Here is a 13,080-nt window from a genome sequence, read left to right as displayed (position 1 = left end):
AGTTCGAACAGACAGAAGTATATAGAAGCTAGAAATAATTGTAAGAGAGAAATAGTGACAGCTAAGACAGAATACACTGAAACCACAAGAAAACGCATCGAAGCACAGAAATTAGGAACCCGCGATTTTTGGAAAATCTACAACAGTGTAGTAAATAATGGGCAGTCAATGATTCTCCCACTATCAAACAATTATGAGGTTGCTTGCACAGCAACCGACAAGGCTAACCTGCTTGCCAGTCGGTTTGCCTCTAACCTCACATGGGACCCGGCACACCACTCCCTCCCCGACTTTCCTTTGCAGACAGACGCCACACTTGATGATTTGGAAATCACCCCTTCTCAGGTACATGGTATCATAAAAAACCCTAGACACCTCAAAAGCAAACGGACCCGATCTCATCCCGGCTGTTCTATTAAAAAAATGATCTACTGAGGTTGCTTGAGTTTTCTCCAAACTTTACAATAAATACCTTAATGAATTTTGCTTTCCCAACTGCTGGAAAACCGCTTCTGTGTAACCAGTTTTCAAGAATTCTGGTGAAAGAACTGACTCATTAAATTATCGTCCCATTAGCCTTCTCCCGCCTTTTTGACAAAATATTTGAGTCCTTAGTTAATCAAGCCCTAGTCCAACACCTTACAGCTGCTAAACTCCTGACAGACAAACAATATGGATTTAGGCAAGCCCGTTCCACAGCAGATATCTTAACTGTAATCTCTGAACGTATCTAAGGCTTTTGACAGGGTATGGCACGATGGTTTTCTAAGGAAAATTAGATCATATGGTATCACTGGAAGAATTCATAATGTAATTAAATCCTTCTTAAGTAAGAGAAAAATCCATTGTCCTCGATGGCCATACATCTAAACAATATAAATGTGGGAGTACCTCAGGGGTTTATCCTTGGACCTTTTTTATTCCTGATATTCATAAATGACCTCCCTGATAAAATTGTTTTGGAGATGGGTATATTTGCTGATATTTGCACTCTCTAGAACAGGCACGAGAGGAAAACAAATGAACACATATCTAAAGAAATGGCAGAAACACTAGAGGATGACCTCCAATCTTTAGTGGAATGGGGACAAAAATGGATGATCACATTCAATGCTGCTAAGACTAAGCTTGTTTCCTTCAATAATTACAAGAAACCTTCTCTACCATCAATAGCAATGGCCAAGAACACATTACACGAAAGTACTTCCTTTAAACTCCTCGGCCTAACGTTTCCAGGGAACATGAACTGGAATAGATGCATTGAGAGCATTGCCAAGGCTGCTGCAAAGCAGGTGGGCTCTCTCTACAGTGCTAGAAAACTACTTACACCTGAAAGTAACCTGTACCTCTATACGGCCACCATTCGCCCATGTATGCAGTATTGCTGTCACATTTGGGCTGGTGCATCTGCTGCTTGTTTCTCACTCCTGGACAGGGTTCAAAAGAGAGTCGCCAACCTGATAGGTCCTGAACTTTAATCTAGGCTTCATCCTCTGTTCCACCGATGAAATGTTGCATCCCTCTGCCTGTTCTACAAATACTTTAATGGTGAATGTTCTGATGAACTACAAGCACTTGTACCCCTCGACAAACCTGACAAGCAGCTAAGTCCCACCCCTTAACAATAGCGATCCCTAGGTATAAAAAAGACTTCTACTTCAATAGTTTCTTTCACAGAACTGCTAGACTTTGGAACTCCCTTCTGAGATTCTGCTTTCCCAACTGTACTGACATGCAGAAGTTCAAGTGTAAAGTGAACAAACATCTTGTTACTCATCTCCCTTCATAATACCCCTGCAACTTATATCCCGGATAGTAGCCCAGTACTTCAAAGTAGCACTGTGCCTTGTTTGGGGTAAAAATTAATTAAAAAATTAATATATATGCATATTATATATATTATTGATGGCAGGGAAACTTATAATATTTTCCCCATTCTGTACTAAATTCCAGATTCCGATTCCGATACAATTACCGATTCCAATTCTTTATAAATGTTTAAATATTTAACTATAAGGTTGTTACCCCCTCCCCCCCCAGTAATTGTAAAAACACGTTAAATGTGCATATATTTTCTAAATATACAGTACAATCACGTTGATACACCAGTTCTCAACAAATCACTGAAGTTAATCAATGTTGAGCCTGGCCAGTACCAGATGGGTGACCATTTGGGAAGGCGAGGCGTTGTATGTACCGCGAGGTAAAATACCAGGTTGAGAAACTAGATGAGACTCTCTTAAGCCGTGGTAGGCACCCCGTCTAGTGATGGCGTCACGAAAAAACTACCTTAGATAGCTCTGGCGAAGCATCAAGTATTCATCTACCGACAAGATTTGAATTATACTACAAATTTGTGCAGTGAGTTCAATCTCGGCTGCGGTCGCGCCGAATGGATGGATTTTCTAAAACGTAAAAACACGTGTGTGTAGGGGAGGGGGTGATCTTTCAATTTTAGCTTTACTAGTAGCTTAAAATCAATAAATATTGATTATTGTATTATTACCGCAAACAGTGGAAGATTTTGCTTTAAACATAATTAAATAAATAAAAAAAATAATTGAAGGAATCGTTTTAGGCATTGGAAAATCGGAACACATTTTTTCTGATTTCAATAGCGATTCTGATGGCCACAAAAGTTTCGAATTTTTCCGATCCCTGAATTTTGATACTAGTTAATCGTCCCAACACTAATATATAATGCAGATATCGATCTATTTCCTTAAATCGATTTTAAGTGATGATTTCATTCTTTGCAGAGTTGCTATTCAATACACTAGTTTTCTCATGTTTTATGGTGTTATATATTACGAACCCTACGTCAAGGGGTATCGGGTTAGTATAAATTTTGACACAGGTCACATTTAGTGCATGTTTTTTTTTGTTTTTTTTTTATAAAGGAGTCACCACTTATTAAGGCCTGGAGGCCACTCAAGGATAAGGGTTAATGAGTGTAAGATAGTCAATGGGACATTGTCATAATCGTTAATAGTGGAAATTTGGTAAATTGGATTACTTAAGGAGACGTTCCATCAAGAATTTGTTTATGTTGGACTTGAAAACGACCATATTGTAGTCAGCTGGAAAGTAGGAAAACGGAACAGAGTTTCCACAGGCGTGCAATTCTAAGAAAGAAGCTTTGTTCATGGAATCCATGTTTAGGTTTAGGCACAGAGTGGAGGAAATTATTGTATAGGTAAAGAGCGGAGGGAATTATTGGTAGTGATTTCAGCTAGATGAGTGTTTTCATGAAAGTTTGGCAAGGGGGAAGAATAGACTGAAGAGAATTCCTACTAGACTAGGATACGGTGCTTCTAGCAACTCCTTCCCAGATGTGGCAACAGTACTCCATCCTAGAACATACTTGGCTCTTATACAGGTAAAGAATTGCATCGGCAGTGAGATATCTACTGAAGAAGTAGAATGATCCAACCATTAACAAAACATGGAGCCTCCCCAAGACGAAAGTCAGTTGATGCCAGATGGGAGTCAGAGCGTTGATGATGAAAAGATAGAAGCTTGGTTTTTAGATGCATTAAAATTAGCCAGCCACCTCTTTCACCATTGCACCACATGCTCAAGATTAGAGGAGAGAGAATGAGAGAACTTGGTCATTTACAACCTTTAAAGCGTTGCCGTAGATTATGGTGTTATCATCATAAATGTCTATGAATGATCTTTAGATGTGATTTGGGGTTCATTGATATAGATCAGAAAGAGAGTTGGGCCCGGGATGGATCCCTGAGGGACTCCAGCATTAATACTGTGAGCCTCTGATTTCTGCCCTTCAACCACTACTCTTATAAACCTATCAGAGAGAAATGATTTGTTTGAGAATACATTTCCAGCTATACTGTAGCTGGAGATCTTGAGGAGTAGACCTTTATGCCATACCTTATCAAAGGCCTTTGATATGTCAAGAGCAATTGCCCTAGAAACGAAGCCTCCATTGAGAGATTCACTAATCCTATGAGATATAACAGTTAGCACATCTGCTGTAGCTCTAGCAGAACGGAAACGATATTGCATGTCACTAAGTTGATCATTTTTACTGAGGTGTTATGTTATGATAAACCTTATTTTGCAAACAGAATTTTTTTTCCAGATATGAATGAAATAAAGTTGAGGCAGTGAGCGCAACAGGTCAAACGGTAGACAGTCAAACGATGACAGATGATGCACCTAAAGAAATAAAGTTTTTTTTTTTTTTCAAATCAAATTTCAAATTTTTTCAGTCTCTCCGTGGAAGCCGTGGACATGAGACATATGGAGAGAATATTGTATACTCATCCAAAAAACACGCACCTGTAAGCACAATACTTTTATAATTAGTTAATGTTTGGTGTTATTCATTTGTAATTTTACTGCCCTATTTTATCATTCAAACATGGTAGTGCTTGAATATATAGTTAAGTGTTAGTTTTACTCATTTAGAATTGTTTTAAAGCTTCACCCCTCACCCATTTTGTGACCAAATTTTAAGCAATTTTACAGTTCATAAGTCACCCTCAACTATATTTTGAAATAAAATTTTTTTAATCTTCGTTCAGTAAAACAAAAGTTATAGTAAAATTCCTGGTGTTCAAAAGTTATCAGAATCTATAAAGAACGAAGAGACGGTTTTTTTTCTGATTGGCTGTTGATTACCATAGCAACCAAATCTGTTAAACTACCTCAAATCAGCTGGGAACGGCGGAGATGTGGACGTAACAAGATATAAAAAATAAAGGAAAGTTCCCTTGGGTTTGTAGCAAAATGCTAATGTAGGGAAAAATGGGGCTATCCAATTCTCAAAGACTATGTCGATTCAACTATTACTGTCACTACTAATTCACAGCTGTTGCTCAGTTGTACTGTGGTTGTGCTCAATTGCTAACCAACCTTTTGTCTTTGCTTACCAGCCAAAACTGATTGCTGAGTAATTATTTACTTAATTACGTCTTTTATTTGATTTTTTTATTTAGTCAATTTAAGAAGCTGGTAATAATTTTTTATGGATTGTTGACAAAGCAAAGCCTGGAAAAATCATGAATTACATAGAAAAATGCGAGCATGAAAAGTAATATGGTTAAGATTAAACTTAGAAAAGTAAAAGGACTAGCTGTTAAAACATGGAAAAGAAGAAGACAAGATATTCAAGTAAAAAATACAATAAATTTATAACTTAAAATATTGCAGCATTAAGAATTAATTATTTAATGTTAAACTGAATTTTTAAAAAGATTCTTAATTCTGCAATATCGAGTTAACAATTGTCGTTTGACTACAAAAACAAACCTCGGCCATCAGAGTATATATACTATGGAATGCATTTTCTAACAGTGCGTCTATAAATTACATAAACGACAACAAAAACAACAACAACACACACAAACACGAGTTTAAAGGATAAAAACAAAAACAAAATTGCAAATAAATTACCTGGCAACGCCTGGTCGGTACAGCTAGTGTAATGATAAAAAGGTATGATCAGTGTCTAGATTTTTTTGTTTTCTTGTTTGCGGCAAATTTCAATGCAGTATTTGTTTTCAGCATACATTAAAAACCTATAAATGCCGTCATTTTAAATGTAATTTTTAGGGTAAGTAAGGTAAGTAAAAATTTACCAAAAACATCTTTCAGGCCCCCCAAAAAATTATCACTAGGTGGCCATAAAGTGAATGCTCATTTTACGTTAAATTTATATAGAAAAGTAATCCCCACTTTTTGAAAAAGTGATATCATGAAAACTATTTCTCTGTGCCATTTTAAAATGTTATATTCGTTTTTTTTTTACTCCTGAAAACCTGTAAAAGTTTTTCTTGAGTTGGGAAGAATTTAGACATTGACCAAAGAAGGTAGTATATTTATTACTAGTGGGTGTGCCTGGCGTTGCCCGGGTGTTTGGAGCAAAAAAAAAAGAAGTGGTAGTAGGCAGGCTAGAACCCGCGGCGCGAAGGCAGAAAAGAAAGTGAAAGAAAACCTGACATCTTACCGCTATGCTATTACACGAGAGGAAATAAAAAGCATTCAAATTTATCGACGTTAAAAACTTTACTTGAAGAAATGCAAATTAAGTGAATGCGTTCACGCAGGCGCAGAAATGAACGTCTGGCTGCAGGCCAGTTAAGCTTCCCGCTTTCTGCCGTTTTATTTGTTTTCCAACGATCTTAGAGAAAACCAGCTCTCCACAAAATAGGGGGAGCTCTGGCAATGAATAGCAATGGTCTTGATTAAAGCTATTTGCATTCTGGACGTCCTGGTAGGAAAGCCAGGCGATCTACTTTGTTTTGATTAGTTTCGCTTTATTTATATGAAAAAGACGAACAAAACACGTGAAAGGACGGAATAGAGGGAATTTTTTAAAAGTCGATCAAAATAAATGTAGAGACGATGTCGTTTTTCAAATCGGAAATATTATAATCTAGGAAGTATAAGGAAACTTCTAAATAAGTGTAACCTTGTTGAGAAGCCCAGCGAAAAAAGCCTTTTGTGCACATACAAGAACGTGTGCAGCCGTTTTGCCTTATATATATATATATATATATATATATATATATATATATATATGAAATAAAATAGAGGTGGAAGGACCTGGATACTCAACGTTTCGCCCGATTTATGCGGGCTTCTTCAAGAGGGATGGTCATTGACGAGATAGTCGGAGGATTGGGGCTATATATAATGATGGGGGAGAGTCTTTTAGACGTAATCCACTACACTAGTTTACTCTAATTTAGTTTTTTTTTCTCTCATAAAATGTATATACATGTACATATGACATCTAATTTACATAAGGAAAACACGCTGCTCTCCCCCATCATTATATATAGCCCCAATCCTCCGACTATCTCGTCAATGACCATCCCTCTTGAAGAAGCCCGCATAAATCGGGCGAAACGTTGAGTATCCAGGTCCTTCCACCTCCATTTTATTTCATATCGTCGGATTTAATCCAGCTCAACAATCATATATATATATATATATATATATATATATATATATATATATATATATATACTAGGGGATGGGGTACACGGCGTTGCCCGGGTGTTTGTAAGTGTGTGTGTTTTTGGGTAAATGAAAAGAAAAATCGTTGGTTGTTAAAAAAAAAAAAACGAAGCCTTGACGTGCAGTTGGAAAATAATAAAGTGTGAACAAAAACAAAACAAAAAACAAAACAAAAAAAAAAAACAAAACAAAAAACGTGCGACTTGGCAGGTGCCCGTTTTTGACGAGTTAATTACGGAAACTTTGAGTGCGGGACAGTGTTTTATTTACCGCGAATCTGTTCGCTTCTTTTTTTTTATACGAAAAAGCTTAATGCACATGCGACGATCGAAAATTGTTGAATATTTATCTTTTCAAAGTCGGGCAAATTAAATAGACAGGCGACCCTGGTTGTTAACTCGTAGATATTATCATTTAGGCGCGATATAAAAAGTTTTAAGAAGTTGTAAGGCGACCGATCGGTTCTCGGAAAGAAGCCTTTCTTGGGTATACACGAAAACGCACGCACACACGCACACACCCACACACACACACACACACACACACACACACACATTATCGCTTTTATATTTATAGATAGATTAATTTTTATAGGATATTGTGCTAGTATGATTAAAACTATGATATACTCTCTGCACGTTGTCACACTAACGAACACACGGACAGAACCAAATCGAATTAATGAAATGCAAATGTTGATTTATTCAGAGATTTTTGTCAGCATCTGCCTCATACACATGCACAATTCTCATCCAGCAAAAGCTAAACATGTCGAAAGACGTCAACACAAAAAATGTAAAAATAAAATATCGTGATAGAATAAACAACAAAATCAAGTTTTATCCTGCAAATCAAGTGATCTACTCACAATAAATATTCAAAGGCGGCATCGTCTGACAGTATGTCGTGAATGTCTGCTCTTCGTATTTCGCATAGCAGGTAAATATGTGTCCGTTCTTGTCTCGGGTGGCCGACACGATGAGCGAAGAGGAGACGGTGAAACCAGTGACGTTGTTGTCGGCCTCTATTACATCGGGGCCGTGGTACCATTCGAGGTGTGGCGCTCTGTTGCCAGCATAACTCACAGAACAATTAAAGCGCGTCTCGACGTTGACCATTAATGGCATCGGTGGAATGAAACATTGTGGCTTCTCTGTAAGGGGAAAAGAAAAGTAAATTTAATAACGAGGAATGGAAAAGTTTTTGAAACAAGGATATATATATATATATATATATATATATATATACAATGCAAGTTTAATTCAAACGTTAAATAAAACTTGTCTAGCTTTACAATATCAACAAGATGGCCGCCGGAACTAACACACGATGTTGAGCCTTCTTTCTCTTTTCTGACATTATATTTTCATACATCTTTTTCTTTCTAAGCAAAGAATTTCTATTTTTCTGAGGAGTATATGCAATAAAAGCGTTAGTATTGAAATAATAATAATAATAATAATAATAATAATAATAATAATAGTAGTTCTGTATAACGAAACGGACATCTTAATATGTTAGAGGAGTGGTTTTGCATGAAAAATAAATATTTGGATCTTGGAATGTAGCTATACTGTTATATATATATATATATATATATATATATAGAGAGAGAGAGAGAGAGAAAGAGAGATATCTTGTATTAATCTCGTTAAACTTCAGTAGTTACATAACCTCTGGAAAATAATAACCTCAGATTATAAACTAAATGATGGCAATAGGATTTACTGTTGAGGCATTATTATTATTATTGTTATTATTGTTGTTGTTGTTGTTGTTGTTGTTATTGTTATTATTGTTGTTGTTATTGTTATTATTATTATTATTAATATTATTATTATTATTGTTATTATTGTTGTTGTTGTTGTTATTATTATTATTATTATTGTTATAATTATTATTATTGTTATTATTATTATTATTGGCTCACATGGAGCTTTCACACAAGTCAACAAACGATCTGATTGGAAACCTGTGGTGTTCTCTGGAAGCTGAGTGACAACAAGTCTCCTCAGCCGTCCAGCTCTCTCCACCTCCTTCGATAGCATTTGCAAATGAATTTGCATCATTGCGACAGCCGCTTACCATTGATTTCTCGCTGGTAGTGGCCATTGGTTTATACTGGAATTTGAGTGGCACTTAGCCTCCCCAAGGTCTCAGTCCTCTTTGCGTTTGTCCAGCTGAGGTCTGGTTGGCGCTCGCTCCTCGGTCTTTCAGTCCTTATTGACCCTTCTCGGCCCTTTGGTATCATTTTTTTGGGGTGGGGGTGGGGGAACGGTCATGAAACAATGGGGGGAATGCCTGATGGGGGGTGTAGAACTTGTAAATATGCAGTTTCGGTGTTCTTCATTCCCTGTAACGCTTATTCGTTATATTGTCTTGTATTATTCTCCGCATTCAAGGGTTTTCCTTAATATTTCAGTCGTTTTCATTATCGTTAGTCGTTGTACTTTTGCAGTTATTCCTCTGATTCCAATTTCTGACATTCTTTTTTCGAAGTTTTTCGGAATTGTTCCTAGTGCTCCTACTATTATCGGTACTATTTTGATTTTCTTCATCATACAAATCCCTTTTAACTCTCTGGCTAGCTCTGTGTCTTTGCTTCGTTTCTCCTTTTCTTTCATACTCACCCTGTGATCAGCTGGGACTGCAAAGTCTACGATTTGACAGGATTTTTCTTTCTTGTTAATTATTACGACATCTGGTCTTCTTGCTTGGATGGGTTTGTCCGTCTGTATGTCCATGTCCCATAGGATTTTGTATTGTTATTATTTTAATTCTTCTTCTTATTGTTATTATTGTTGTTATTATTATTGTTATTATTTTTATTATTATTATTATTATTATTATTTTTATTGTTATTATTATTATTATTATTGTTGTTGTTGCATATATGCGAGTTTATTATGAACTTTACTAAATAAATAAATGAAGCAAATGAAAATGAAACATACTCTAGTTTAACACATATGTGGGTAGGTAGATACTACCGCGAGATAATTACCTTCCCTTACATTGTATAGTCTCTGTTCACTCTTGACATCAAAGCTATTAAAATAACTGGCTGATGTCTTACCTCTTGGGAAGAAGGCCATCTTTGCCTTTGCTGAAGGTATCACGATAGAACACCAGTTTAGTGGTAGATTTTTTGTTGGCCTTGTAACCCATTTTCCTCACTATTGAAATTGTGAAGGGCTTTTGTATTCAGCCTCTTTGGAATTCAGGGGATTGGATGTTTGTAGTGAGGTCTCTTTTAAACTTTGTTTGTCCTGAAATAATTCTACCTTTCGTTTTCCTTTCATTATCATGCTTTCTACCAATTCTCACAACAATCACGTTACTATTTCCTATACACTAGAACCCCAGGATACGACATTCCATGATTGGGATCCTAAGGTGAAATCGACGTATAGCAAGGCCTAAGCAAAATTTTATACAGTACATATTAAAAGTTAGTAACAAAATACAGTATAGTATATAATACACATGTATATAATCAAATAACATCTATATATCTATAAAAGTGAAAGTGTATGTATGTGTGTGTGTGTGTGCGTGCGTGTCTGTCTGTCTGTGTACATTTCCATACGCAATAACTCTGTCAATTTTTAGTCTACAGACTCGAAATTTGATATACAGGGTATTGAGATTTATGAAAATCTTTGTAATCCATTCTCGGCCAAAAATTTGGCAATTAAGGGGTCAAAGTCCAACGATTTGTCCTTTGAGAACTCTACCAAACTCCTCCGCCAATTTTGGGTATAAACACTTGAAATTTTAGATATAGGTTTATTGGAGATGGATCTAACTTAATAACTTAATTTGAGCCCAAAACAATAAATGTTAAGGGGTCATAATAGTAAAAAAAATTGACCACTTTTTTTTTTTTTTTTTGCTCAATGTACACTTCCAAACACCCGGGCAACGCCAGGCTGAAATGCTAGTTATAAATAACACTGTAAGGTGAGGCAAATACCGTAACCAGGGGGAAGAAAAATCATCATATTCCACATCGTAACCTGAAAAAACTCGTATCCTAGGGCCACTGTGTCCCGGGGTTCTACTGTCCTAATATTAGAAGTTGCAGAATGAATTTTCCCAATCTCCAGCCTTTTTTCTTTTGCTTCTTTGTGATTCTTCAATTGATAGTAACGATGTGGATAGTTATTTGTCTATTGTCCACTTACACTCTTTACACATTTACATGGTTCCACTCTTTGTAGCGAAACATTAGTTTAAAAACCATTATGTAATTTCATGCAATGCAAACATACATACGAAGGGCGTGCAATAAGTAATGCCCCTGACCAACTTCCCATATCAGTAGAGCAACGAAACTTGGCACAGTTATTAATCTTTCTCTACATAGGAACCACCCAGAGTTATGCGTTTCTTCCATCGTTTGATGCAGCTCTGGAGACCGTTTTTGTAGAACACCTCATATTGGTCCTCCAACCACGACGTGACTTCAGAAATCAAGGCTGCATCATCTGGTAAACGCTTTCCTTTCAAAAACAACTTCATGGCTGGGAAGAGGTGAAAGTCAGAGGGTGCAAGGTCAGGAGAGTAGGGAGGATGGGGAAGGATTTCATAACCACACGCCCGTGTTTCTAATCTGGCGACATGTGAGTTGTGGACTGGAGCGTTGTCCTGCAGGAGGAGGGTACCTTTGCTGATCTTACTCCGCCTCTTGATTTTGATAGCTTCCCTTAATTTCTTCAAAATTGAAGCATAATAGGCTCCTGTAATTGTGGTACCGTTTGCCAAATCTGTCATCACTACTCCGTCCTGGTCCCAGAAGACTGTGAGCATGACCTTGCCAGTGGAGAGCTGCACCCTTGCCTTCTTTTGAGGTGAGGAAACCAAATGCTTCCACTGGATTGACTGGGCTTTGGTCTCTGGATCAAAGTGATGGACCCAGGTTTCATTCTATGTAATCAGTCTTTTAAAAAACTTTGACTTATCTTCTTGGCACATCTCCAAATTCATCCTCGAGCACTTGATGTGTTCTCGCTTCTGGAATGGAGCGAGCAACCTGGGAATCCAACTGGCAGACACCTTATGCATATGCAAATGGTTATGAATGATAGTTTCCACAGACCCTGCATTAATCTTGACATCTTGGGCTATTTGGCGAATAGTAATGTGCCAATCTTCCAAAATGGCAGCTTCAACTTGACGGACAGATGTCTCATCAATGGCAGAAACGGGGTGACCAGGTTTGGGAGCTGTTTCCACAGAGTTCAGGCCATGTTTGAATTCATGATGCCAGCATTTTACAAGGTCATATGATGGGGCAGTATCACCATAAGTTTCTTTCATTTCATCAAACGTCTCCTGTGGTGTGCGTCCTTTCAAATACAAAAACTGGATCACTGCTTGACATTAAACAGGCTCCATTTCACACCTGACTCAGTACAAACACCTGTAAAACAGAAACCTCAATTAGTTCAGAGCTGTAATTTGCCACATAACCCGTAGAGATATAAATAATTGAACATGCAAAATTTCAGCTAGATCAGACAACTGGAAGTGGTTCAGGGGCATTACTTATTGCACGCCCCTCATACACAATTTGTAAAAGGGAAAGAATAGACAATTGAACCCTTTGACCTTGCAGACAGGTGTTGACACTAGCTTCCGTTTAGATATCTTTTTCCTTTTCCCTCTTCCGTCTCTCTCTCTCTCTCTCTCTTCTTTTTCTTTTCCCCTCTGGCCTGTGATAGTGAAGTACGGCATACCACGCGTTCCAAGTCTGGTTTACACACACACACAAACCGATTTGGTAATGAAACGAATTACTGTGTACTGATCCAGCCTTACAGAGGTAAGCTAAACTTTGCAAAATTATGAACGAACACTACAATCCATGAATTCCCTCTGTAACAACATTAAACAAAATATGTTAATCTCGCCAGAGATCAAAACACGCACACGTATGCAACACACACATTGTGTTATTCATTTTCCACCAAAAGGTACTGTCTGTTTAAAAGAAATGTGTAAATATTTTTTACTTGTTTAAGTCTATGGTTGTACATAAATAAACTCGGTATCTATTTTCATTAATTTATGTCGGCGAACACACAA

General features: G+C 37.1%; 1 protein-coding gene across 1 annotated transcript in view; it reads right to left on the bottom strand.

Annotated features, from left to right (window-relative positions):
- LOC145248700 (fibroblast growth factor receptor 2-like) overlaps window positions 1-13,080 on the bottom strand; it is a 380,337-nt gene that overhangs the window by 128,306 nt on the left and 238,951 nt on the right. Inside the window, exon 3 of the mRNA XM_080110355.1 lies at window positions 7,859-8,143. Coding sequence (XP_079966481.1) covers window positions 7,859-8,143 — 285 coding nt within the window. The remainder of the gene's footprint in view (window positions 1-7,858; window positions 8,144-13,080) is intronic.

Source organism: Euprymna scolopes, chromosome 27 (genome assembly GCF_053919585.1).
Source record: "Euprymna scolopes isolate OS-2025 chromosome 27, ASM5391958v1, whole genome shotgun sequence".
NCBI lineage: Eukaryota > Metazoa > Mollusca > Cephalopoda > Sepiida > Sepiolidae > Euprymna > Euprymna scolopes.
The sequence above is the reverse complement of the archived record's forward strand: the minus strand, read 5'-3'. Positions and strand labels throughout refer to the sequence as shown.